This window comes from Mus caroli, unplaced genomic scaffold, assembly GCF_978045245.1.
Source record: "Mus caroli unplaced genomic scaffold, Mus_caroli_1 scaffold_5, whole genome shotgun sequence".
Lineage (NCBI taxonomy): Eukaryota > Metazoa > Chordata > Mammalia > Rodentia > Muridae > Mus > Mus caroli.
In genome coordinates this window covers 944,530-972,318 of record NW_028227260.1, presented here as the reverse complement: position 1 = coordinate 972,318, position 27,789 = coordinate 944,530, and the positions used below count along the sequence as shown (strand labels likewise).

The following is a 27,789-nucleotide window of genomic DNA, read 5'->3' as shown; positions in this document are numbered from 1 at the left end:
ACCCATATTTATGTTTGCAAGATGGTGGAGGAGCCTCCTTGAGATTGAGAATGGAAGGCATAGAGAAATAAGAGAGAGACCTAAGGAAGCTGGCTTTTCATCTCACTGTAAAACAGCAAGGAAGATGTGGTCCTGGGACTGGCACAGTGAGTCACGGAACAGTGATGTGAAAATTCCTGGAGTAGACATACTTGAGTCTGGCTTCCCAGTAGTGAATAACAGAAAATGGTGCCACTGTGAATTTAAGGAACTTTCCTGCTTATCATAATTCCTGAATGATGAGGATTCTAGTACATTATTTTGTCCATCCTGGGAGACAGGAGCAGGCAAGTCCAAAGCTAGTATAGTGTGAATTTTTATATTTTATTTTATTGGATTTTGGCTTGCCAAAAGGAGACCATAAAGAGTCAGGAAGGAAATGATATTTCCCAGTTTATATCTGTTTAATATTTTACTATATTCCCAGTTTGTTCTTCTAGTTACAGTGGCTATCAGACTGTACTAACTCAGAGCAAATTATTCTTATGAGACATTATATTCTCTGAACTCCTCTGAAAACCAACCCCTGAGAGTGACATCCTACGCATCCTGAATCAGCAGTTTGTGTGTCTGACGTGTCTTTAATAGAGGAAAACAACTGTCAGAATCAGAGACAGGTACTTTTTCCAATTCAAGATTATTTAAGTCTTTCAATTGGATGAATTGTTCAGTCTTTTGATCATCGTTTGCCATACATAACTACTTATTCCACAGTCATGAGCCCAGATTTTTTTCTTTTAATTAGGTGTGTGCATTAGGGATCAAAGTCCCATTCCAGATGTCTACTGTTTGTGAGGTCTATTAGATACCTTAAGTACTGTATGCATTTACATATGTTTATTCTTCCTGAATATACTATACCAGATAGTGAAATCCCTTTTATGTCAATGGGATTGAATCATTCAAACATATTTACATAACATGATTTTGAGGAAGAAACCTGAACTTTATGGTAAATATAAATGTTTAATCATCATGGTGTATTTTATGCAAGTAATACTGTGTCCTACATACTTTTCAATGATTGCTGAAGAGAAAAGTACCCGAGCTCTCATCCTTTCATGTGGTTCAATTGTGAGAAAATCTGTTCAATCTATTCTCTAAATGACTTTTTCTAATTTGATTCATGTAATATATATCTGCTTAAAATATTGGTAAAACAATCCATATTTTTTTAAAGTAACCTTTACAAAAGCAAGAGTTATGTATTGATTTTATAGTGTGACTTTAGAGAGATCCTCTGAATCAGAGAGCTTATCATAAGAATTTAGATCAAAGTCAATTTGTTAATAATCATTCATTACAGAAGAGCTGTTCTTGACATATACTGCTATGATAGGACCTGCTCATGTGTAGAGTACCAAATATTCAGTTACATTATGCTCCAATGAATATGAATCTTGTTATGAAAATCCTGGTATGGAATACACCCAACTATGACTATAAAGCATTTTATAATGAATGTTGGATGTGGAGACATTAGATAAACTCTTTATTGCCAAAAAGAAACCCATTAATTTTTCCATTTTTTTCCTTTTTTTATGAGATTTTTTAAATTTTACATTTCAAATGTCATCCTCCTTCCTGGTTTCCCCCTCTGAAAACATCCTTTCAGCATAGAGCCTTCTCAGGATCAAGGGCCTCTTCTCCCATTGATCTTCAACAAGGCCATCCTACACTACATTTGCAGCTGGAGCCATGGGTCCCTCCATGTGAACTCTTTGGCTGGTGGTTTAGGCCCTGGAAGCTTTGAGCTACTGGTTGGTTCATATTTCACTCCTCCAATGATACTGTGAGCTGCTTCACCTCTTTGATTTCTTCCTCTAGCTCCTCCATTGCAGACCTTGGGCTCTTTCCATTGGTTGGCTGTGGGCATCCACCTCTGTATTTGTCAGACACTGGCAGAGCCTCTCAGGAGACAGCTATATCAGGCTCCTGTTAGTTTGTTGGCATCCACAATAGAGTCTGGGTTTGGTGAATTTATATGAGAAGGATCCTCAGAACGGGCAGTCTCTAGATGGTCATTCCTTCAGTCTCTGCTCTACACTTTGTATCTCCCCCATGGATATTTTGTTTCCCCTTCTAAAAGGACTGCAGTAGCCACACTTTGGACTTCTATCTTCTTGAGTTTCATGTGGTTCATGAATTGTAACTTGATTATTCCAAGCTTCTGGTTTAATATCCATTTATCAGTGAGTGCATACCATGTGTGTCCTTTTGTGACTGTGTTACCTCACTCAGGATGAGAATTTCTAGTTTCTTCCATTCAATGAGTTCATTGCTTGTAATAGTTGAGTAGTACTCCATTGTGAAAACGTACCACATTTTCTGTATCCATTCCTCTGTTGAGGGACATCTGTGTTCTTTCCAGCTCCTGGCTATTATAAATACGGCTGTGATACACATTCTGGAGTATGTCCTTATAACATGTTAGAGCATTTGTTGGTTTTATGACCGAGAGTGAGAATTTGTCTTAATACAACTGAGTATAACATTTTTCCTGAAGATACAAAAACACAGTAGATGGCTAAGTTTTATGCTATTACAAAATTTAGCAAGTGATTTGTATAAACAGCAGAAATCCCAGTTGGACTTTTCAGCTGAATATGATGAAAGCAGAAAAATAGTCATAATTTATTTGGGATGCCGTGTATATTTTATTTTATGGTTTTCTAAATTTTCTCTTTTTTTATATTTTTTATTACATATTTTCCTCAGTTACATTTCCAATGCTATCCCAAAAGTCCCCCATGCCCCCCCACTCCCCTACCCAGCCATTCTCATTTTTTTGGCCCTGGCATTCCCCTATATTGGGGCATATAAAGTTTGCAAGTCCAATGGGCCTCTCTTTCCAGTGATGGCCGACTAGGCCATCTTTCGATACATATGCAGCTAGAGTCAAGAGCTCCGGGGTTCTGGTTAGTTCATCATGTTGTTCCAACAATAGGGTTGCAGATCCCTTTAGCTCCTTGGATACTTTCTCTAGCTTCTCCATTGGGAGCCCTGTGATGCATCCAATAGCTGACTGTGAGCATCCACTTCTGTGTTTGCTAGGCCCCGGCATAGTCTCACAAGAGACAGCTATATTTGGGTCCTTTCAGCAAAATCTTGCTAGTGTATTCAATGGTGTCAGCATTTGGAAGCTGATTATGGGATGGATCCCTGGGTATGACAGTCTCTAGATGGTCCATCCTTTCGTCACAGCTTCAAACTTTGTCTCTGTAACACCTTCCATGGGTGTTTTGTTCCCAATTCTAAGAAGGGGCATATTGTCCACACTTTGGTCTTCATTCTTCTTGAGTTTCATGCGTTTATCAAATTGTATCTTATATCTTGGGTATCCTAAGTTTTGGGCTAATATCCACTTATCAGTGAATACATATTGTGTGAGTTCCTTTGTGATTGTGTTACCTCACTCATGATGATGCCCTCCAGGTCCATCCATTTGGCTAGGAATTTCATCAATTCATTCTTTTTAATAGCTGAGTAGTACTCCATTGTGTAAATGTACCATAATTTCTGTATCCATTCCTCTGTTGAGGGACATCTGGGTTCTTTCCAGCTTCTGGCTATTATATATAGGGCTGCTATGAACATAGTGGAGCATGTGTCCTTTTTACCGGTTGGGACATCTTCTGGATATATGCCCAGGAGAGGTATTGCTGGATCCTCCGGTAGTACTATGTCCAATTTTCTGAGGAACCGCCAGACTGATTTCCCGAGTGGTTGTACAAGCTTGCAATTCCATCAACAATAGAGGAGTGTTCCTCTTTCTCCACATCTTTGCCAGCATCTGCTGTCACCTGAATTTTTGATCTTAGCCATTCTGACTGGTGTGAGGTGGAATCTCAGGGTTGTTTTGATTTGCATTTCCCTGATAATTAAGGATGTTGAACATTTTTTCAGGTGCTTCTCTGCCATTCGGTATTCCTCAGGTGAGAATTCTTTGTTCAGTTCTGAGCCACATTTTTTAATGGGGTTATTTGACTTTCTGGAGTTCACCTTCTTGAGTTCTTTATATATATTGGATATTAGTCCCTTATCTGATTTAGGTGAAGATCCTTTCCCAATCTGTTGGTGGTTTTTTTGTCTTATTGATGGTGTCTTTTGCTTTGCAGAAGCTTTGCAGTTTCATGAGGTCCCACTTGTCAATTCTCGATCTTACAGCACAAGTCATTGCTGTTCTATTCAGGAATTTTTCCCCTGTGCCCATATCTTCAAGGCTTTTCCCCACTTTCTCCTCTATAAGTTTCAGTGTCTCTGGTTTTATGTGAAGTTCCTTGATCCACTTAGACTTGACCTTAGTACAAGGAGATAGGAATGGATCAATTCGCATTCTTCTACATGTTAAGAACCAGTTGTGCCAGCACCATTTGTTGAAAATGCTGTCTTTCTTCCACTGGATGGTTTTAGCTCCCTTGTCGAAGATCAAGTGACCGTAGGTGTGTGGGTTCATTTCTGGGTCTTCAATTCTATTCCATTGGTCTACTTGTCTGTCACTATACCAGTACCATGCAGTTTTTATCACAATTGCTCTGTAGTAAAGCTTTAGGTCCGGCATGGTGATTCCACCAGAGGATGTTTTATCCTTGAGAACAGTTTTTGCTATCCTAGGTTTTTTGTTATTCCAGATTTATTTGCAGATTGCACTTTCCAATTCGTTGAAGAATTGAGTTGGAATTTTGATGGGGATTGCATTGAATCTGTAGATTGCTTTTGGCAAGATAGCCATTTTTACAACGTTGATCCTGCCAATCCATGAGCATGGGAGATCATTCCATCTTCTGAGATCTTCTATAATTTCTCTCTTCAGAGACTTGAAGTTTTTATTATACAGATCTTTCACTTCCTTAGTTAAAGTCACGCCAAGATATTTTATATTATTTGTGACTATTGAGAAGGGTGTTGTTTCCCTAATTTCTTTCTCACCCTGTTTATCCTTTGTGTAGAGAAAGGCCATTGACTTGTTTGAGTTAATTTTATATCCAGCTACTTCACCGAAGCTGTTTATCAGGCTTAGGAGTTCTCTGGTGGAATTTTTAGGGTCACTTATATATACTATCATATCATCTGCAAAAAGTGATATTTTGACTTCATCTTTTCCAATTTGTATCCCTTTGATCTCCTTTTGTTGTCGAATTGCTCTGGCTAGGACTTCAAGTACAATGTTGAATAGGTATGGAGAAAGTGGACAGCCTTGTCTAGTCCCTGATTTTAGAGGGATTGCTTCAAGCTTCTCACCATTTACTTTGATGTTGGCTACTGGTTTGCTGTAGATTGCTTTATCATGTTTAGGTATGGGCCTTGAATTCCTGATCTTTCCAAGACTTTTATCATGAATGGGTGTTGGATCTTGTCAAATGCTTTTTCTGCATCTAACGAGATGATCATGTGGTTTTTGTCTTTGAGTTTGTTTATATACTGGATTACGTTGATGGATTTCCATATATTGAACCATCCCTGCATCCCTGGCATGAAACCTACTTGGTTTCATCCCAATACAAATTGCTTTCTCAATAATATCAGATTTATTGGTATTACTCTAAACAAGGAAGTGAAAGGTATGTATGAAGAATTGATAAGTCTCTGAAGAAAGATATTGAGGAAGGTATCAGAAGTTGGAAAATCCCCAATGTTCCTGGTACATTAATATGGGAAAAACTGGCCATTGTACCGAAGGTAATTTACAGATTCAATGCAAATCCCAAAAAAATTCTAGCATTATCCTTTCTATTCCTGAAAGAGTAATTCTCAATTTCATATGAAAAAAATCCCAGGATATTGAAACTGTTATGTATCAAAGAAATAAAGTAGTAAATAAAAAAGGAAATTCTGAAGGTATAATGAACACTGATTTCAAGCTGTCATACAGGCCAGTAGTACTAAGTACTACATGATTTTACATGATAATGGACAGTTGGAATTTTGGAGTCAAACTGAAAACTGAAAAGCAAACCATCTAACCTAATGACATTTGACTTTTGAAGAAGAAGCCAAAACTAAACTGTGCAAAAGAGAAAGCATCCTCAATAAATAATGCCGGACAAACTGGATGTCTACATGTAGAGGAAAGCAAATAGATCAGTCTGCACAAAACTCAGGAAAATGTGAATCAAAGACTGCAACATAAAACCTGTCACAAAAGGAACTGGATAACTGCTCAAACACTTTGGCACAGGAAACACCTTTGTAAATAGAACACCAGTAATTCAGGCATTGAGATTAACAGTTCCTAAACATGGCCCTCAATGAATTGAAAAACCTTCTGTAAGGAAAAGTTAAGCTTCAAAACCACAAAATTGAAACCAATAAATGAGAAAAATATCACCGATCCTTCAACTGACAGTTTTATAATCAAAAAAATATAAAGGACACTCAAAATTAGATGACAACAAAAGAAATAACCCAATTTAATAGTAGAGTAAAGAGGGCTCAGTGCTAAGAAGAGCATTGTCAAAACGGGAAGATTAAATGGCCTAGAAACACTTGAAGAAAGTTTTAAAATTCTTAGCCATCAAGGAATTTCAAATCAAAAATGTGTCTGAATTCAATTAACCTGTTTGATACCTGTTATAATAGCTGAGATTAAAAACCACAAATCATAGCAAATGGTGGCATGGATTTAGAGTGAAGAGAACACATATCAATTTCTCATGGGAATACAAACTTCTACTTTTACTTCAGAATGGCATATTGTGGTTCCTCAGACAATTGTCATTAGCTCTATCTCAAGACCCAGTTTTGCCACACCTGAGTATTTACCCAAAATTTGCTCTGCCACCCCAGAAGGACACTTGTTCAACTATATTCCTAGCAGCTTTGTTCTTAATAACTGGAGACTTGGCACAATACACATGTCCTTCGCCTTAAAAATGGGTGAATAAGATGCTTCTCTTTTATACAATGAAATACTACTAAGCTACTAAATACAAGACATTATTAATTTTGCAAGCAGTTAGAGAAAACTGATGAAGAGTATACTGTGAATACTATACTGATGTAACCCAGACTGAAAAAGTGAAGCATTGTATGTCTTCACTTATTAGTGCATCTTTTTCACAACATAAAGTGTAAATATAAAGTAGTCCACAAACCAAAGAAGCCAAATAAAAAGGAGGGCCCAAGGGAGGGTGTTTGGATCTCACTCAGAAGGGAAAATAAAATATGTTTTGAGGGTATATGTTGGGAGTGCATGGTATGAGACTGGCTGTGGTAGGGACATCATCTGGAGGGACAGCAGTGTAAAGAGAAAGGAAATAATATGGTGGCATCTTTAAGATGTGCCTGGGGCCATGCTTGAGGTTGTCTGCTGTGAATCTCTAAGACTCCTAGTATTGGGAGATATGGAAGCCAATGTGGTCACCTCATATAACCTGGAAGGACTCCCAGTGGATGAATGAAGGCACAAAAACATGAACAGAACCCAAAATGTGTCCTGTCTAAAATACATTCAGTGAAAAAATGAAACAGAAACTGATAGAATGGCCAAACAACGACTGTCACAACTGATGATCCATCTCATGAACAAAATCCAATCCCTGGCACTATTACTGACACCATGTTATACTTGCAGACAGAAGCCTAGCATATCTGGGCTTGAGAGGCTCCATCCAGCAATGGAAACAAGTGCAGAGACACACAGTTTAACATTAGGCCGGATGCAGAACGTCTCTTCTGGGAGAAGGATCCCTGGACCCAAAGAAGATAGAGACTCAAGAAGACCAATAGAAACAACCAACCTGGTCCTTTGAGGACTCACTGTGATTCAACAACAAACCACCAAAATGATAACATGGGCTTGATATAGGCCTCCAAACACGTTTAAACCATGTACAGCTTTGTCTTTGTGTGTCATACAACTGGTTTGGGCATTGTTCCTGTCTCTGATGCCTGTCTCTGGATCCTGCTCACCCTGACAGGACTGTGTTGTCCAGACTCACTTGAAGATGGTGAAGAGAATGATTCTATTACTGCAGTTACTTAATGGGCCAGGGTAAGTTCATACTCAAAACAGGAATCCCTCTTCTCAGAGGAGAACAAGTGGGTAAATGAGGGGTGGGGCTGATTGAAGGGAGAGTAGGTGGAGAAAAGGAACTGCCTCTACACAAGAGATATAAAGTGAATTTGTAAATGAATAAATAAATGAAGGAATAAGCAAAGAAATCAATGAAAATGGCTATATTTTCTTTTGGTTGAGGACTCGAGTTCTATATCTAGTTATCATATCAGGCAATTTATACACATTTTTAATTTTTTTATATAATCTTTCTTATACTACAGTCTTTATCACCCTGGTGGTCTACCCTATCACTGTTCATATCCCATATGTCCTCCCCCTATGTCTGAGGTTTTCTCCCCACACTGGACCCCACTAGTCCTCCTCGTTCTGTGGGCCTCAAGTCTCTGGAGGGTTTGGTTCATGTTCTCTAACTGAACACAGACCCCACACTCCTCTGCTGTATATGTGTTGGTAGTCTCATATCAGCAGATGTATGCTGCATGGTTTGTGGTCCAATGTCTAAAAGATCTCACGGTCCAGGTTAATTGAGACTACTTGCTGGTACTCATACAGGGTTGCCCACCTGCTCAGCTTCCTCCAGTTTTTTCATAATGCAACCAAGGGGGTCAGTAGCTTCTTTCCATTGGTTGGGTGTAAATATCTGCATCTACCTCTTTCAGCTGCATGTTGGGTCTTTAGGAGGGCAGTGATGGGAGAACACCATGGCTTCTGTAATAGGGTCAGGCCTTTGGGTCTCCCCTTGAGTTGGACACCACTTTGAGCCTGTGGTAGGACCTCCTTTTCCTCAGTCTCCTCTCCATTTTTTTTTCACTGCAGTTCTTTTTGACAGGAACAATTATGGATTAGAGTTTTGACTGTAGAATGATAACCCCATCGAACACTTGATGCCCTATCTTTCTCCAGGAAGTGGGCTCTACAAGGTCCCTCTAGTACTGCACAGAATTTCTTTGTCACTCCCTTTGAGTCATGAGATTCTCTCATTTCCCTGTTCTCGGAAACCATTTACAGGGTCTCCCACCCTCCTACCTCTCAAAGTTGCCTGTTTCCATTCTTTCTGCTGACCCTCAGGGCTTCAGTCCTTTCCCTCCACCCAATACCTTATCATGTTCTCCTCTCTATCTCCCTATCTCATTTCCCAACCAGTTCCTTCCATCCCTGCCTCCCTCCCATGTGATTTCTTTCTTCTTCTTGCCAAGTTGGATGGAGGCATTCTAACTTGGGACCTCCATCTTGTTAAACTTTTTGAGTTTTATGGACTGTTTCATGGGTGCTGTGTACTTTTTTGGCTAACATCAACTTATTACTGAGTACATGCCATGCATGTCCTTTTGGGTCTGAGTTACCTCACTCTGGATAATATTTTCTAGTTCCATCCATTTTATTGCAAAACTCAGGATGTCCTCTCTCTCTCTCTCTCTCTCTCTCTCTCTCTCTCTCTCTCTCTCTCTCTCCTCTGCCTGCCCCTCCCCCTCTCCCTTTCCTTCTCCCTCTCTCTCCTTTCTTCCTTTGTTTATTTATTTATCATTGGGTATATTATTTATTTCTTTACATTTCTTTTTAAATTTAATTTTATTTTTCATTTATATTTTACACTACATATTCCATTCACCACAGCCCCATCCACCTTCTGACTGCTCCATATTCCATGCCTTCTCCATGTGGATATCTCCACACCCACTTCACCTGACCTCTATATGCCCTTGATCCTCCAGTCCCTTGAGGATTAGGTGCATTATCTCTGAATGAACACAGACCTGGAAGTCTTCTACTGGATGTGTGTTGGGGGCCTCATATCAGTGGGTGTGAACTGCCTGGGGTGGCCCAGTGTTAGAGAGATCTCGGGGTCCAGATTACCTGAGACTGTTGGTCCTCATACAGGATGGCCCTTCTCAGCAGCTTCATTCAGCTTCCCTCATTCAACAACAGGTGTCAGCTGTTTCTGTCCATTGGTTGGGTGCAAATATCTGCACCTGACCTTTTCAGCTGTTGCTGGGTCTTGTGGAGGGCAGTCATGATAGGCCCCTTTTTGTGAGTGTTCTATAACCTCAGTAATAGTGTCAGGCCTTGGGCCCTCCCACTGAGCTGGACCCCACTTAGGCTTGTCATTGGACCTTCAGTTCCTCAGGCTCATCTCCATTTCTATCCCTATTCTTCTTTAAGACAGGAACAATATGCGTCAGAATTGTGACTGTGGGGTGGCAACCCCATCACTTACTTGAGCTTCCTGCTGGAGGTGGGTTCAAAAGTCCCTCTCCCTACTGAATGCCCTGGGTTTCCCCAAACCTCATCTCTCCTGAGGTTGCTTGTTTACATTCTTTCTGCTGGCCCTCAGGGCTTCAGTCCTTTTCCCTCAGCCAATCCCAGACGAAGTTCCCCTCTCCCCCCAATTCCCCCCACCCTGTCCACTTTCCTTCCCAGGTCCCTCCATTTCTCCTCATTGTGTCTTTTCACATAAATATAAAGAACCTTATATTGTAGGCACAATCTGATATGCATTGTCCCTTTAATAAAATACTTCTTTCTTTGTAATATTATCTTACATTCTTAACATCTGTCCAGTACATTTTAAAGCTATTCCAAAGTACAGCGCTTCTGTGCTGTCATAGGCAATACTGTCACTGTACTTGACACTGCTAATATTCACCCTTGTTTCTCTTTTCAAATAAGTGCCTTTCATTGCATCAGTAATCGATGATATTTTAAATCTCAACAGAAACAATTTAACTTTTTTGTTGATATTTTATATTCCGTTGTTGTAAACACACACACACACACACACACACACAGTGATCAAAAGAAGCTTGTGAGCAAAGTGTTTATTTACTTATGTACCTTGGTCACAATATATTGAATGAAGCCAAGGCATGAAATTGGATGCAGGCACTCCATGAAAGCATGAGGGATAATGGCAATGACTGGCTTTATGTCAATGTTGTCTTCAGACCTTTTTCTTATAACTCCAAGAACAACTCGCCTACAGATGGTAGTGTTCACAGTCACTATGGTCACCTTATATTAATCGTTAATTAAGTTCTTGGTTTACACACAAAAACACAGGTCAGGATGATGGTAGCATATCCTCAGTTGAGATTCCTGGTTCTCAATATCTTCAGAATTGTGTCCTTATGAATGAGACCATTTTTCACCAAAGTTTTGTAATTGGTATTACGATAGACAGTTCTGTACTGTTTCTAAGTTAAAATTTGTATATTATTTAAATTTTTATAAGATTAAGTACTACTTTTGTTAAGACAAAGAAAAAATATGTTGAGTATCATTTAACATTTTCATAGTATGAATATTTCAATAATGGAATTTATCTTTGTACTTACGTATAAAATTTGAATCTGGTCTAACTAAAATAACATAACACTTTGGGACAAAGATACACATTAGCAACCCTGCACTAGAAGCCAAGATTGAGAAAACCTCCACAACCACCATGAACCTCCCGCTGGTGCTGTGGTAGACAGGAAGGAAGGTGATCCAGACACTGCAGAACACCAGCATGCTGAAAGTTAGGAACTTGGCTTCATTGAATGTGTCAGGAAGGTTCCTAGACAAGAAAGCCAAAGTGAAGCTCCCCAGAGCCAAGGAGCCCAAGTATCCCAGGACAACGTGGAAGGCAATGACAGAGCCTTTATTGCAAAGAATGACCATCTTCCCATGTTCAGATTGGATATCTCTGTCAATAAAGGGAGGAGATGTTACCAACCAGATTCCACAGAGAACAAGTTGGACTAGAGTACAAATGGGAATGACCAACTTAGGTGCCCCTGTTACCAACATCCCTCTCATTCTTCCTCCTGGAGTAGCGAGTTTGAAAGCCATGAGCACAGTTATAGTTTTGGCCAACACTGCAGAAACAGCCACAGTGAAAAATACTCCAAATGTGGTTTGCTGCAAGATGCAGGTGACCTGGTCGGGATGTCCAATGAAGAGCAGGGAACAGAGAAAGCAGAAGACTAGAGAGATGAGCAGGATGTAGCTGAGAATGCGGTTATTGGCCTTCACAATGGGAGTATCCTTGTACTTCACAAATGTGATGAGGACTAGAATTGTGATGGCCGAGAAGGACAGTGCCATGCAGCCTAGGGTCGTCCCCAGTGGATCTTCATAAGCCAGAAATGATATAGTTCTTGAGAGAGAGTAGGTTTGCTCTATGTTGGCATACTTATCATCTGGACACCTCACACACTGTTCCATATCTGCTGGCAAATGGACATAAACCCTTATAAGATATCATAATTACATAGGTAATAATTTTATATTTCTGTTAAACATAGCAAATATCAATAAATAATTTGGTGTTGATGATCTATTCCCTTCCTTTTTGCTGTAGAACCACTAACTTAAAATTGCTCAGTATTGACCTATGCATTTTGATTGAAAAAAAAAAAAACATCATGGAAAGTGGAACAGAAAAAAATCCTTATTGAACAAAAAGAAAAATATGATGAATAATTATATGCATAATCTCAGATTATTTAATTCCTGTAAACATAAATTCACTATTCACAGACTAGGGTTGTGTGCAGACATCAGTACTGGTGTCAGTTGATGTAATGCATCATCTACTTTGTTTGCTCTGTGGTTTGTGACTTGGTCTGTATCTACACATAGGAACCAGAATATACAATTCCTCATTCAAATACTGTTTGCATAAAGGAATATATTCATTCTTGTAGCTGTACACCACATAGACGTATGCATGTTAATATATAGTTAATTATTTTTCATTAATCATATGTACATATACATTATACTATAAACCCATTATATATATAATATATAATATATAATATATATATAATATATATATATATATATATATATATATATATATATATTCCTGTATTGTAGGTAATAGACAATTTGGGTACTATTGAACATGGAATTCAGAGGCCATTGATCCATCCATTACCAGATATACTTGAAGTTGAGCATTATCAAAGTTTGATTATTGTAACTTAGGATGGTCTTTTGCAAAAGTAGCAATTGGTCTTAAACACGAAGTCTCATATTTTAAAATCCACATATCCTGAAAAAAATTACGGTATACCCACTGATGTTCCTCCCATGGCCCATTCCAAATCATCAGATATATGAAGTTGTTGACTCTTTGGAAAACAAGGTATATAGCTTCCTATTTTCACTTTTAATCCAAGGCCTTGTGGAAAATTCCAAATGATGAAAATATCATACTCTGTACACTGATTTTCCCTATGCTTCATGTTCACCAGTTCTCCAACAGGGTTCGTAAATACCCTGGTTTTCATCAAGAAAGACATCTAGAAGAGATTCATGCTTCCAAAATCAATAAAGCATAACAATAAAGGTAACGCAAAATTGAGAATTCCCTAATTTCTTAATGACTTTCAGAAAAAACAGATGTATTGAAATAAACGTGTGTAGAAAAAAACAGTATACCTCATTGATAAATGAAAATTTATATACTTCATATAAATGATAGATGATAAATTGTGCTAGAAAAAATGATTACTAGTAAATAAGTAACACAGTGCATGAGTGTGAGTGTGTGTGTGTCTGTCTGTCTATGTGAGTGTCTGTGTGAAGATTCTTGTCAAAAATACTTTTTTAAAAAATGAAACAGTATATGAGAGACTGAAGGGGAAGTCTGAATACCTGGCAATTGTGAAAATAAACAAATCATTTTCATGTACATATAGTATATTCATATATTAAACGTAAACTTAATAAAACGTACAGTCTTAGTCATTTATGTTATTGTAAATTGTTAATGTAAATGGCTAAATAATAAGCACAGCACATGGATCAATTTCTGAGAAACTATTCTTTAGCCAAACATTCCAGTCTAGTCATCACTTAGGCTTTTATGATAAAACTCTTGGCTCCTATTCTAAATTTTGAACCCATTTAGTGAAATGTGAGACACCTTGTCACAAAAGTCACTGATATTCATAAAAATATATTGCCTCCTATTAAATATGATCTTTGTGCATGATATTCATCCATGCAAAAGGTTTATTAGAGAATTTAAAGAATAATCTCTAACAAATGTACAGTTGTTCCTCTGGGTCCATTTAAAAGATCACATTGATATATCTAAGCATAATGCAATGTAAGAAACTTTACCTGCTGACAAGCAGTGAAATATCTCTTGGGTTTTGCCTTTTTCTGAGACTCTACTTGTTGAAGAATATATTCATGGTAGGTGTGGGCCGCAGCATAAACAGCATTATACAAGTTGTAACCTTCATCACTCATGGCCATATCATAGCTGTGCAGTGCTGTCCATTCCAATGTGTTGTTGAATGTAATATGATCCATTTTACTGCTGTTCTTAGAGATTGAACAATTAAAATAATTCCATTCCAGTATAATATGAGAAATATCTTTTAGGTATTTGACAGTGTTCATTGTTTGCATAAAATTCCTAAATTTAGGAATCTCAACTCTGTGGTGTGCAAAAGTAATAGAACCATGGAAGAGATTAAGGGTGAATTCTTTTTTATGTGTGATGACATCCCATTGTGAGGTTGTGATCCAGATTCTCTGAGCACCTAACTCTTCCCATCTTCTAAAACTTACTTCTAGAGTAGAGTTTATTTCACCATAAATGATAACAACCTTTGCTGAAGATGTCATAATTTGTTTATCATATATTGTAGCTCTTGTCATGTATATCTGCAAGCTTTCTGGGATCACATTAACAAAAGCTAAACAGATCCCATGACTTTGGCTCTCTTCTCTTACATCTGAGAGAAACTCAATACCCTGATCATCATCTGAGATGACCAGTCCTATCCAAGTCCATCTAAAATGAAACATCAAGGACACCATGCCACGTGATAAAACTGTGTCCTTGGTGGCTACCTGATGGACATGAGGTAACCGGTCAAGGTCGCGTAGGTTAGGATTAAATGGTCCAAAGAAAACCTAAAGGATGTAGAAGAGAGGATGAAACTTCCAATGAGGAATATGATTATTAGGATGTTTGTACTCATATACAAGTAATGATACTCACCTTCCTGAAATCCTGATAAAAAGAGTAAGATTGTACAATACATGTCATGTATCATTCCTATTAGATTCTAGAATATTCCTGACAAGTCTGAAATTCCAAGTACACAGTTTTACCTGTCTGTACAGTAAATCTATGAACTGATTATTTAATTCATACACACACACACACACACACACACACACACACACACACATTTATATATGTATTTATATAAATATTTATATATGTATATATATAAATGTGTGTGTATGTGTGTGTGTTTGTGTAGCAGCCAACTCATAAATGCATTCTGTCCAAGTTTTCTTGAAGGCACCTGTAAATGTAATTTAATGTTCTTAACCCATTCAGTGTCACAAATTCTTACCAGTGGCATCGAAGAATGCATTGCCAGTTTTAAGGATGTTTTCCATGATGGTCCTGTCAGACCTATCATACATGAATCATCTAGATAACAGAAATAATTAACAAAATTCATATGTCCATCTATTTCTTTATATTCTTGATCCAGACTTCTCAATAAATCATGACAGTTTCCACCAATGATGGAGAACATCAAAGTCATGTTGGGTAAAAGATTAGGATTCTTGTTGATCTCATCAGTAGCAAAAAACATTACCAGAAGAAGCTCATATTCACTTGCTGCAATTCTACAAGAGGGCATAGTGATGATTGAGGGAGATGTGTGAAATATAAAATTTCAACTGCAGTAAAGTTTGTAATATGAGATATGCTAAATTTCTTTCTAAATGTCTTGAAATAAGCCTGATATATTAGGGAGCTTTAGAGCCGAATACAATTTAAGAATTCATACACATTGGGCACTGTGATATGATACATTTTGTATTCATGAAAATAAATAAACATTGTTTTATCTCTGAATGCCAACCTTGAACTAAATTACAGTCCTATTGTGTGAGACTGCTATAAAATAACCTTGGAGATGTAATTCCACAGATATATAAAAGAGCATGACTTCCACTACATATGAAATACCTAACAGATTGTCCTTATAATTTTTATTTAACTGCAATTTATACATCAATCATCTTAATATTATTGAAAACTTTGGGTATCAACTAATATATCTGTTTTTTTTCAACTTTTTTATTCTTATCCTTTTATCATTTATGAATATTTAATAATATCCATAACTGAGGATACTAAAATATCATTTATGAATATTTAATAATATCCATAACTGAGGATACTATGTCTAATGTTCACTACTAAGTTATTACAAAACATACAAAATACTCTTTGGGAATTAAGCATAATAAAGGAGCATAAAATTTTATATAGTGAATCATTAAGAAATATATTCAAAAGCCCTTATTAGATACCACCTGACAGTATGAGAGTATTCAAAACCCATTATATAGTTGTGTTTCTTGACAAACAATCAGCTTACTTTAAGAAGATTATCAGTGTTTCAAGTAGAGAAAATATTTTATCAGTAAGAATATTTTACATATTTCCAAATAACAAAAGCTCTATGAACTTAAGCATTATGAAATTGCTAAATTTATTCACAGGAAGAAAATTATGAATAATATGTTAGAACATGTTTTATAATTGTTTTGTATGTTTTTAGATCATGCTTTTAATATATTCAAATGTTAATATCACCAATCAGGCTACTCATTTTAATATCCATTTTATTTAATTTTATTTATCCATTTCAAGATATACACAATGATACAATATACCATATGACCAGAAGGGTCTTGTACACATCAAGTTCATGTTACCTTTTAGTGTGTTCTTACTATTTCTATCTTGTAAAAATTTTATCACATTTCTTTTAATACCTCAATCTCCCTAATACTTTGAGATCCTTTAAGTGATGTCTAAGCACAGAGGTCTTCTTTGCCCCAGCACAGTTGGCAGTTCATCTGTTATTCTCTATTGCCTCTTATCAGGAGTAAAGACACCAAACATTGTCTTTTGCTAAAATTTGATTTTTCAATTAAGAGTACAGCGCTAAGTTTTTCTTTCTAATCCATAAAAGTTCATATATTTGTAATTTTAAAACTTATTTTTGCTTAAACAATTGTCATCAATGAGAATTTCCACAATTTTTGCCAATAGGTGTGGAAAAATGCAGAATACATCATAAATATAATTCCTACTCACCTAACACTGAAGGATAATAATGTGAAGCAACCATCACAATCAGAGTGTACAGTGCACTGTGGCTACCAATTGAAAAATGTATTCCTTTATTCCCAAAGACATGAAAATTGAATAGGGGATGGGATGAGAGCCAAAAACATAAAAGCACAAGAAACCTTGGTTTATGAAAGAAAGAAGTCGCAGGCACATTGATTAGCTAAAAGATAAATGATTTCAACACTCTTTTCCCGCATGATCTGCAGCCACAAATGATAACATCTCACACTTTGTTTCTCAGACCTAATAGCCACATTGAGAACAGATTCGTTTCCACTGGAATACAACAATTCTCCTAGACTTATCTTTTCAGACCTCAGATGTAGAGATTAAGGCCAGAATTTTCCCTATGTATCCAGGGCACATGACAGGATGAACGGAAAGGAATTGTGAATAAATATTAATTACTAAATAACGTTAAGTTTATTGAGTAGTTAATAGAAATATTGACCTTTTATCTGATAGTGATAATAAGCCTAATCTGTGCCTGTGCATTTGTGTAATTGGATAAAAAGATTATTCTGGTAACAGAATATGAGATTAGCATTCTTTTTCCTTATTCAGTATCAAATTCAGAACTGCAGGATGAGACTCATTTAAAGACTATTTTTTAAAGCAAAGTATATGTATATTCACAAGTATATAAGTAATGTTATATATTTAACCATGTAAAATAGACGAAAACATTCACAAATATTTCAATGAAATGATGCATGTTCATCTGTCAGAAACCAGAATTAGGTAACACTTTTTTGAAGGCATTTAGATGCATGATCATAATGAGGCATTGGCAGACAATTGGATATAGGCAGTGATGCAGTCTCTTCATATTGAGTTCTTGACAAAGGAGGGAATTGTGAATTCAAGGCAGATGAAGAGATATCTTTCAACATATATTATACAAAAACACTCAAGAGAGAGAATCCACACCTTCACATTGTCCAGCATTGTAAACTGGAGTATAAAATTGCACTAAAACTCTACTAAACTGCGACACATTTCGAGGTACTAAAATAGTGATTGATACAATAATTCTCTTTACGGGGTTCATAAAGTTAAATGGTGAGGAAGAGAACAGAACCCACAGTTTGTGTATACAGCTCAATATTTCAACTTAATGACATTGACAAAGGAAATAAAGTTAACAACTTACCGAAAATTTAAATCTGAATTGTAAAAATTATCTTCAATAGGTTCATCATTTAACGAAAGGTAAAAATGACATTCCCTTTGCAAATCTCCATCATTATCTTCACTATTCTTTATCCTCCAAAAGCATCTTGGTTCAGTCAAACAGCACAGGATGAGAGAAAACTTCAGAAACAAAAATGAAATAGAGAAAGCACAGAGCTTCTTCATGTCTGCTAGGATCTAAGATGGAGTTGTTGTGAAATCCGTTTCTGATGTAGAAAGACATCACACACACAGTTACACCTATGTGTCTGTTTTAAAGCTACTGCTGTTAGGAGATTCACTTATTATATTCACAGTTCCTTTCCATTCTTTCTATGTCAGGCTCCCTAGATACATAGGGAAAATTCTGGCCTCAGGCTCTACATCTGAGGTCTGAAAACTTTTCATCAACATATTTTTGAAAACATGTTTTGAGATCATGTTTTCTACCCTCAGGGGCCATGACTGCATTCATGTGCATAGAGTAAATCCCAAGGACAATCTTCTCCTGCATAGTTCATACCTGACCATGTGTCAACATCCATTATGTACAAACACAATGGATTTCATCAGAAGTTCCATACTGTGACAGAAGTTGAGAAGGTCATAAAAGTTCCATATCATTCAGATGTTGAGTATAATCATGGAACATTATGTAACACATTGTCTAGTTTAGGGATGGACAGTCTCACATGCACCATTGAGCCTGGAGTTGACCATGCTCTCTGTTGTTCATATATTGTTGTTCATATATTGTATGCCACTCATGTTTCCAAAACTCCTCAAACTTCCTGTGATTCCTGCCATCTGGAGAACATGTCAATATGCTAAATCCAAAAGTACCTGTATTTTAAAGATTCAACACCCATCTGGTCAAATATCAGTACCTGTGCAGACATTCACTGATATGCTGAACATTTTCCTGATAATCAGTGCCTGGCAGTCAATGACATTTGATGAAATATTTCTTTGATTGATGTATGTTCACACCTCATTAAGAAGTTAGAGGCTAATTTCATATTTTTTGCTCAAGGGAAAGAATTTAGGTATCATTTAAGAGGTAAAATTTTATTGCTAATGCTGGCATATACCTCACACTTTTCATTTATTTCTACTTGGCATTTGTTTTGAAATATATCTATTTAGATTACATATCAATAACATAGATGTTAGCTGCTAAGCTAATTTATATAATTTGGTTAGATTTCAATGAGTGACAAAGATGAAGGATTGATTTGATTTGTTATTTTTTTAACTACCTTATGTTTTTGTTCAAAATATCCATACTGAATTAAGTGTCTTAAACTTCATTTTTGGAACGGTTGGTATGTCACTGGATTATAATAAAATCCTGCAATGAAATTTATTTTACTATCTTTGTTACCATGAATAAACATTTGTTTCATACTTTGGATGAATTACAACTATTTCAGTGCAAATTTGTTTCAGTACAAACCTATAGACTGGGTAAATTAACTGTTCTGTTGTCATATTTTATAATTGTTATATACCTGGTGCTAATACCATGTCAAATTAACTGGGAAACTGCATGGAGGCAGACTCTTCACTACACTGTGACTGCTATTGAAATGCCATTATGGACTGTAGAAGTCTTTTGGAAGTCATTTGGTGCACATGAGCAATGGACTTGGATCCATTCCATACTCATTAAACCAATACTACAGGTCAAATTTTCAGGTCTTTAATAATCTTGAATTTGTGTTTGCTCAGATTCAGAGGTGAGGCTCCATGTGCTTTTCTGCAGAGACATCCTCCATGTTGCTTGAAACAAAAATAGTATTTCTTAAAATTTCTTTTCTTTTTGCCTAAAACTCATGTTATGTACTTGATTTGGAGGCAAGAAGGCAGAGCACACATCATCGTGTCCTTCTTGATTATCAAGGCAATATTTGGTTTCTATTTTCCTTTAAGTTTTTCTGTTGGATTGCAATCTTAAGCTATCCACTACAGTACAATTTGAGTTTATAAAACAAAGTTTTCTTCTGTTTCACAGATAATATTCATAGCTTCTTTCCAGTTGCTTATCCCTTTATTTCTTGTTGAAATCAGATATCTGATTCCATGATATTTTATGTGTAACAGGTGATGGCCTCTATCCTATTTTCATGTCAGAGAATTCTCTTAGAAGTGTTGCTGCTGTATATTCATTAAATTCTGATGTCATTTATTATTAAACCATTCTTATCCTTTTTTCCCCATTAATCAGATACTGATTTGTGATTCTTCAATCACTTGAAACAAGGTTTGATATGGCACAGAAGTACAATTTATACAAAGCATTGAAGCACTTGTGAGTATCTGCACTCATCAATCTACATGGATGGAAGGACTTCCACATTGATGAAAATATATGTGATAGCAAAGATGTTATTCATGAACCACAGATATTTGAAAGGCACTGGGATGGCCATTATACAACTATGCACCAACAAATATAATTTCAGTTTCTTCATTACAAATATTATCTTAGTCTATTATAATTTAAATGATTTTTGTACAAAATTCAACTTATTCTAATGAAACTAAATCTGACATGTTATAGCTTGTTTACACTCAGGATTTTTAACCCAATGCATCATAATTGGCATGACATATTACTTCACTAACACTCAATGTACATGCAGGATGCCTGATGGTGATTCTTCCAAGGTTTCCCCTAAAATCCCTTAATCCATAGAATTTAGCTTACAATAAGGGGTCCAATTTCCCTTCCAATCTTCATTGTCCAATATACATAACTATACTAATATTGAATACCAAAATTAGAATTTCAATATTATATAAAAATTTTACACTTGAAGGATCTCTGCAGTCTGAACTTATGAAAGCAGGGTGTACCTCAATGACCTACCAACCTACCTGCCTAACAGGAGCTCTTCCATAATTAGAATCATGGGGGAACCCATTGTCTGAGTACCCACATCATTTAGGACCCCCACAGAGATATGCACATGAGGTACTTATGATAAGTAAGTACCATTGAGGCATAGGATGAAAGTAGACATCTCAAGTGTTCTGCTACCAACTTGATGGGCTTGCTCTTCTCTTGATCCTGTCAATCTTTTTTCTAGTTAACCCCTTTGGAAATAAAGCACGCCATTTTCCCACTGTTCTTACACGAAATAAAAAAAAAGCTCATTGTCTGAGATCTCTGGCTTTTGAAAAGGAGGTGATCAGTATTTATGTCCCAGGAGAGTCTCCAGGATATGCAATTCAGCTTCTGTTCAGTAGAGGGAGAACTTTAACAGAAAGGCAAAGCCTGTTTCCCATGACATAAACAATTCCTTGTCTGAACATTCTATTGTATCCTGGAGATCTTTGTAACCCCTGTGATGTCATCAGTTTTGTAACAACACCAACTGCTCTTAGGGCTTTCAAACAGTCCCTTGAGTTCACCCATATTTATGTTTGCAAGACGGTGGAAGAGTCTCCTTGAGATTGAGAATGGAAGGCATAGAGAAATAAGAGAGAGACCTAAGGAAGCTGGCTTTTCATCTCACTGTAAAACAGCAAGGAAGATGTGGTCCTGGGACAGGAAGAATGAGTCATGGAACAGTGTTGTGAAAATTCCTGGAGTATGCATACTTGAGTCTGGCTTCCCAGTAATGAATAACAGAAAATGCTGCCACTGTGAATTTAAGGAACTTTCCTGCTTATCATAATTCCTGAATGATGAGGATTCTAGTACATTATTTTGTCCATCCAGGGAGACAGGAGCAGGCAAGTCCAAAGCTAGTATAGTGTGAATTTTTATATTTTATTTTATTGGATTTTGGCTTGCCAAAAGGAGACCATAAAGAGTCAGGGAGGAAGTGATATTTCCCAGTTTATATCTGTTCAATATTTTACTATATTCACAGTTTGTTCTTCAAGTTACAGTGGCTATCAGACTGTACTAACTCAGAGCAAATTATTCTTATGAGACATTACATTCTCTGAACTCTGAAAACCAACACCTGATAGTGACACCCTAAACATACTCAATCAGCAGTTTGTGTGTCTGACATGCCTCGAATATAGGCAAACAACTGTCAGAATCAGAGACAGGTACTTTTTCCAATTCAAGATTGTTTAGGTCTTTCAATTGGATGAATTGTTCAGTCTTTTGATGATGGTTTGCCATACATAACTACTTATTCCACAGTCATGAGCCCAGATTTTTTTCTTTTAATTAGGTGTGTGCATTAGGGATCAAAGTCCCATTCCAGATGTCTACTGTTTGTGAGGTCTATTAGATACCTTAAGTACTGTATGCATTTACATATGTTTATTCTTCCTGAATATACTATACCAGACAGGGAAATCCCTTTTATGTCAATGGGATTGAATCATTCAAACATATTTACATAACATGATTTTGAGGAACAAACCTGAACTTTATGGTAAATATAAATGTTTAATCATCATGGTGTATTTTATGAAAGTAATACTGTGTCCTATATACTTTTCAATGATTGCTGAAGAGAAAAGAACCCGAGCTCTCATCCTTTCATGTGGTTCAATTGTGAGAAAATCTGTTCAATATATTCTCTAAATGACTTGTTCTAATTTGATTCTTGTAAGATATATCTGCTTAAAATATTGGTAAAACAATCCATATTTTTTTAAAGTAACCTTTACAAAACCAAGAGTTATGTATTGATTTTATAGTGTGACTTTAAAGAGATTCTCTGAATCAGAGAGCTTATCATAGGAATTTAGATCAAAGTCAATTTGTTAATAATCATTCATTACAGAAGAGCTGTTCTTGAAATACACTGCTATGATAGGGCCTGCTCACGTGTAGGGTACCAAATATTCAGTCACGTTATGCTCCAATGAATATGAATCTTGTTATGAAAATCCTGGTATGGAAAACACCCAACTATGACTACAAAGCATTTTATAATGAAACTTGGATGTGGAGACATTAGATAAACTCTTTATTGCCAAGGAGAAACCCATTAATTTTTCCATTTTTTTCCTTTTTTTATGAGATTTTTAAAATTTTACATTTCAAATGTCATCCTCCTTCCTGGTTTCCCCCTCTGAAAACATCCTTTCAGCATAGAGCCTTCTCAGGATCAAGGGCCTCTTCTCCCATTGATCTTCAACAAGGCCCTCCTCCACTACATTTGCAGCTGGAGCCATGGGTCCCTCCATGTGAACTCTTTGGCTGGTGGTTTAGACCCTGGAAGCTCTGAGCTACTGGTTAGTTCATATTTCGCTCCTCCAATGATGCTGTGAGCTGCTTCACCTCTTTGATTCCTTCCTCTAGCTCCTTCATTGCAGACCTTGGGCTCCATCCATTGGTTGGCTGTGAGCATCCACCTCTGTATTTGTCAGACACTGGCAGAGCCTCTCAGGAGACAGCTATATCAGGCTCCTGTTAGTTTGTTGGCATCCACAATAGAGTCTGGGTTTGGTGAATTTATATGAGAAGGATCCTCAGATGGGGCAGTCTCTAGATGGTCATTCCTTCAGTCTCTGCTCTACACTTTGTATCTCCCCCATGGATATTTTGTTTCCCCTTCTAAAAGGACTGCAGTAGCCACACTTTGGACTTCTGTCTTCTTGATTTTCATGTGGTTCATGAATTGTAACTTGATTATTCCAAGCTTCTGGGTTAATATCCACTCATCTGTGAGTGCATACCATGTGTGTTCTTTTGTGACTGTGTTACCTCACTCAGGATGAGAATTTCTAGTTTCTTCCATTCAATGAGTTCATTGCTTGTAATAGTTGAGTAGTACTCCATTGTGTAAACGTACCACATTTTCTGTATCCATTCCTCTGTTGAGGGACATCTGTGTTCTTTCCAGCTCCTGGCTATTATAAATAAGGGTGTGATACACATTCTGGAGTATGTCCTTATAACATGTTAGAGCATTTGTTGGTTTTATGACCAAGAGGGAGAATTTGTCTTAATACAACTGAGTATAATATTTTTTCTGAAGATACAAAAACACATTAGATGGCTAGGTTTTATGCTATTACAAAATTTAGCAAGTGATTTGTAACAACAGCAGAAATCTCAGTTGGACTTATCAGCTGAATATGATGGAAGCAGAAAAATATTCATAACTTTATTTGGGATGCCATGTATATTTTATTTTATACCTTTCTAAATTTTCATTTTAAAATATGCCATGGATAATCTTAAAGTAAGTTGTTGTTGGTATGACTCTTTCAGGAGATCTGCTTAGGCCACCCTCTTCCACATATGCACCTACAGGCACAGTTCTGGGGTGTACTGGTTAGTTCATATTGTTGTTCCTCCTATAGGGTTGGTAACTCGTTTAGCTCTTTGGTATTTTCTCTAGCTTTTTATTTAGGGGCCCTGTATTCCATCCAATAGATGACTGTGAGCATCCACTTCTATATATTGCACTGGTAAAGCCTCAGAAAAGAGAGCTATATCAGGGTCCTGTAAGAAAAATCTTGCTAGCATATGCAATAGTGTCTGGGTTTGGTGGTTGCATATAAGAAGGATCCTCAGGTAGGGCAGTCTCTGGATGATCCTTTTTTCTTTCTCAGCTCCAAAATTTGTCTCTGTAACTCCTTCCTTGGGTATATTGTTTTCCATTCTAAGAAGCAACGAACTATCGACACTTTGGTCTTCCTTCATCTCGAGTTTCATATGTTTTGCAAATTGTATCTTGGTTAGTCTGTTTCTGGGCTAATATCTGCTTATCAGTTAGTGCATTCATATGTGTTCTTTTGTTATTGGGTTACCACACTCAGAATGATATCCTCCAGATACATCCATTTTGCCTAAAAATGTCATAAATTCATTGTTTATAATTGCTGAGTAGTACCCCATTGTGCAAATGTACCAGAATTTCTGTATCCATTCCTCTGTTGAGTGACATTTATGTTCTTTTCAGCTACTGGCTATTATAAATAAGGCCGTTATGAACAAAATAGAACATGAGTCATTAATACACATTGGAGCAGCTTCTGGGTATATGTCCAGGAGAGGTGTTGCTGGAACTTCTGGTAGTGCTATGTCCAATTTTCTGAGGAACCACCAAATTGATTTCCAGAGTGTTTGTACAAGCTTGCAATCCCACCAACAATGGAGGAGTGTTCCTCTTTCACCACATCCTAACCAGTATCTGCTGTCACCTGAATTTTTGATCTTAGCCATTTTGACTGGTGTGAGGTGGAATCTCAGGGTTGTTTTGATTTTCATTTCCCTGATGATTAAGGATGTTGAACATTTTTTCAGCTGCTTCTCAGCCATTCGGTATTCCTCAGTTGAGAAGTCTTTGTTTAGCTCTGTACCCCATTTTTTAATAGGCTTATTTGATTTTTTAGAGTCTATCTTCTTGAGTTCTTTATATATATTGGATATTACTCCCTTAACGGATTTAGAATTGATGAGTTTCTTTCCCTATCTGTTGGTTGCCTTTTTGTTTTATTGACAGTGTCTTTGGCCTTACAGAAGCTTAGCAATATTATGAGGTCTCGTTTGTTCCATTCTCGATCTTATTGCACAAGCCATTGCTGTTCTCTTTTAGGAATTTTTCCCCCTGTGCTCATATCTTTGAGGCGTTTCATCATTAGAAGTGATTTTAGACCCATGTCTTGCTTTTATGGTGTGATGGGATATTCAGGGCTTGCTATGATGGGAAAGTTTGGTTCTGTTGATACCAATTAACCTTGCTTTCTGTTGCTTCTGTTCTTATGCTTGCCTCCTGCCATCTGATTATCTCAAGTACTTGCTGCCCTCAATATATCTGATTAGAGCCTATCCTTTCTATAATCCTAGTCAATTCAGGATTCGTCAGAGTCCATCGTTCTCTGTGATCCTTTTGATAGAACTTAGTGGGGAAACCCAGTGGGGAAACCCCCACTCAACTCCCGATTGGGCATGCACCCAAGAATCACGAACAGAACACAACACCTTGATGTAAAAACATGAGGTAGTTTAATGGCAGAACTCCGGGTCAAAAGGTATCTCACACAGGAGTCAGTGGATTCGACCATGAGGCTAGGAAGCTAGAGGGTTTTATGGGGTATGGGGCTTAAGGGTGTAGAATTCAGCATAGAGACACACTATTAGCATATTCAAACATTAACAGAAAGATTTCATGTCAGTAAAAGGGCATCAGGACTTTGTTCCTGTGGGATGGGGGCTTATCTATGTTCACATAGCAACCAGTTGATTTATGACTTTATCCAGCATCAAGGGGCAGTAGACAGAGGGGAGATTCCAGCCAGGTGGTGTTGGCTCAGACAAGATAGCCTAGCATTCTTTTTCATCTTTGCAGTCAAGCTGTTCTTAGGAATGTCTTCACAACAGCTCTGTCTGTTCTGCTTTGTCCTCTGCCCCAGGCCACGGGTTCATAGACAACTCTTTTACATGAATCACAAGTTACAAAATCTCATTTTCCTTCACTTTGATTGCAGGTTCCTATGAACCTTAGATTCTGGGTGTCTCAGAGTTCTTGGCAGTCAAGCTTTCTCTGAGACTCTGAAAGCCTGGTGTCACCAAGCTCCTGCTATTCTGTGACCCTGTTATCCTAAGATCCTGGGCATGTTACAGTGTCTGGAAATGGTGTCTCTTCTGAGGACTCTGGAGCTGTCTGATCACTGATCCAAAGATCATGTGGAGAGTCCTCTGGGCGTCTGTTAGGGTGTCTGCCGACTTGAACCCAAGGGAACCTGGAGCTGGTGCCTACTGGAAGGAACTTGTGCCCATGATTAAGCAGGTGTCCTACTCCCCTGCTGCTAACTCAGGTCCCTCGCTATTGGATTGGAACCGATGTTGTGTTCCACTCACCAGTGATAGAGAGATGGAGGTGAGAGTCCTCTGTGGAACTTGGGGGTGTCTGCCAACCTGCACCCTGCCAACCATTATTAATATTAGACTGCACAGCCAACAATACACAGTGAAAAACAAATTAACTGAACTGCATCTTTGGAGGTCCTCGACTGAAAATGACCTGTCAGGGTTCTGAGCCTGAATATTGATGTCTAATACATACATACATACATACATACATACATACATACATACATGTGTGTGTGTGTGTGTGTGTGTGTGTGTGTGTGTGTGTCTGTGTGTGTGTATGTGGCTTCCAGGTTCTATATTTTGATAGAATTCCTTTATGTTGTAATGTATGAGATTCATATTCTCATTCCTTCTTTTAGGATCCACTACTTATGTTATATGTTGCTGTATATTTCAAACCTGATGTAATATTTTAATTTAGAGGGGTTTTGTTTGTGTATATTTTGGCTTTTGGGATTTGTTTGTTTTCATTTTTGATTTGGATCTCCAATTTGATTGTGTTTTATCTTTTTATCTGAGGGAGTTTACAAACATAAAGGTAGAGTGTGGTAGAATTTATTCTTTCTGCCTTATTATTTT

General features: G+C 37.2%; 1 protein-coding gene across 2 annotated transcripts; it reads right to left on the bottom strand.

Annotated features, from left to right (window-relative positions):
• Positions 1-12,249: 12,249 nt before the first annotated feature.
• On the bottom strand, positions 12,250-18,596 carry LOC147004456 (vomeronasal type-2 receptor 116-like). Of its 2 annotated transcripts, none has more exons than XM_085837521.1 (4): positions 18,391-18,596; positions 15,433-15,715; positions 14,177-14,980; positions 12,250-12,270 (listed from the first exon to the last, which is right to left on the bottom strand). In XM_085837521.1, exons 1-4 carry the CDS (start codon positions 18,594-18,596, stop codon positions 12,250-12,252), a joined length of 1,314 nt encoding a protein of 437 aa, XP_085693647.1. The 2 variants fall into 2 exon arrangements, with proteins under 2 accessions (XP_085693647.1, XP_085693648.1); XM_085837522.1 differs by having other exon boundaries at positions 12,250-12,267.
• Positions 18,597-27,789: the final 9,193 nt, after the last annotated feature.

Coding starts and splice junctions, on each gene's coding strand:
- LOC147004456 (XM_085837521.1), bottom strand. CDS start 18,596: ATGAAGAAGCTCTGTGCTTTCTCTATTTCATTTTTGTTTCTGAAGTTT. Junction 15,716..18,390: donor AATTCAGATTTAAATTTTCG/GTAAGTTGTTAA, acceptor GCCCTCTTGTAG/AATTGCAGCAAGTGAATATG. Junction 14,981..15,432: donor TGCATTCTTCGATGCCACTG/GTAAGAATTTGT, acceptor TACATCCTTTAG/GTTTTCTTTGGACCATTTAA.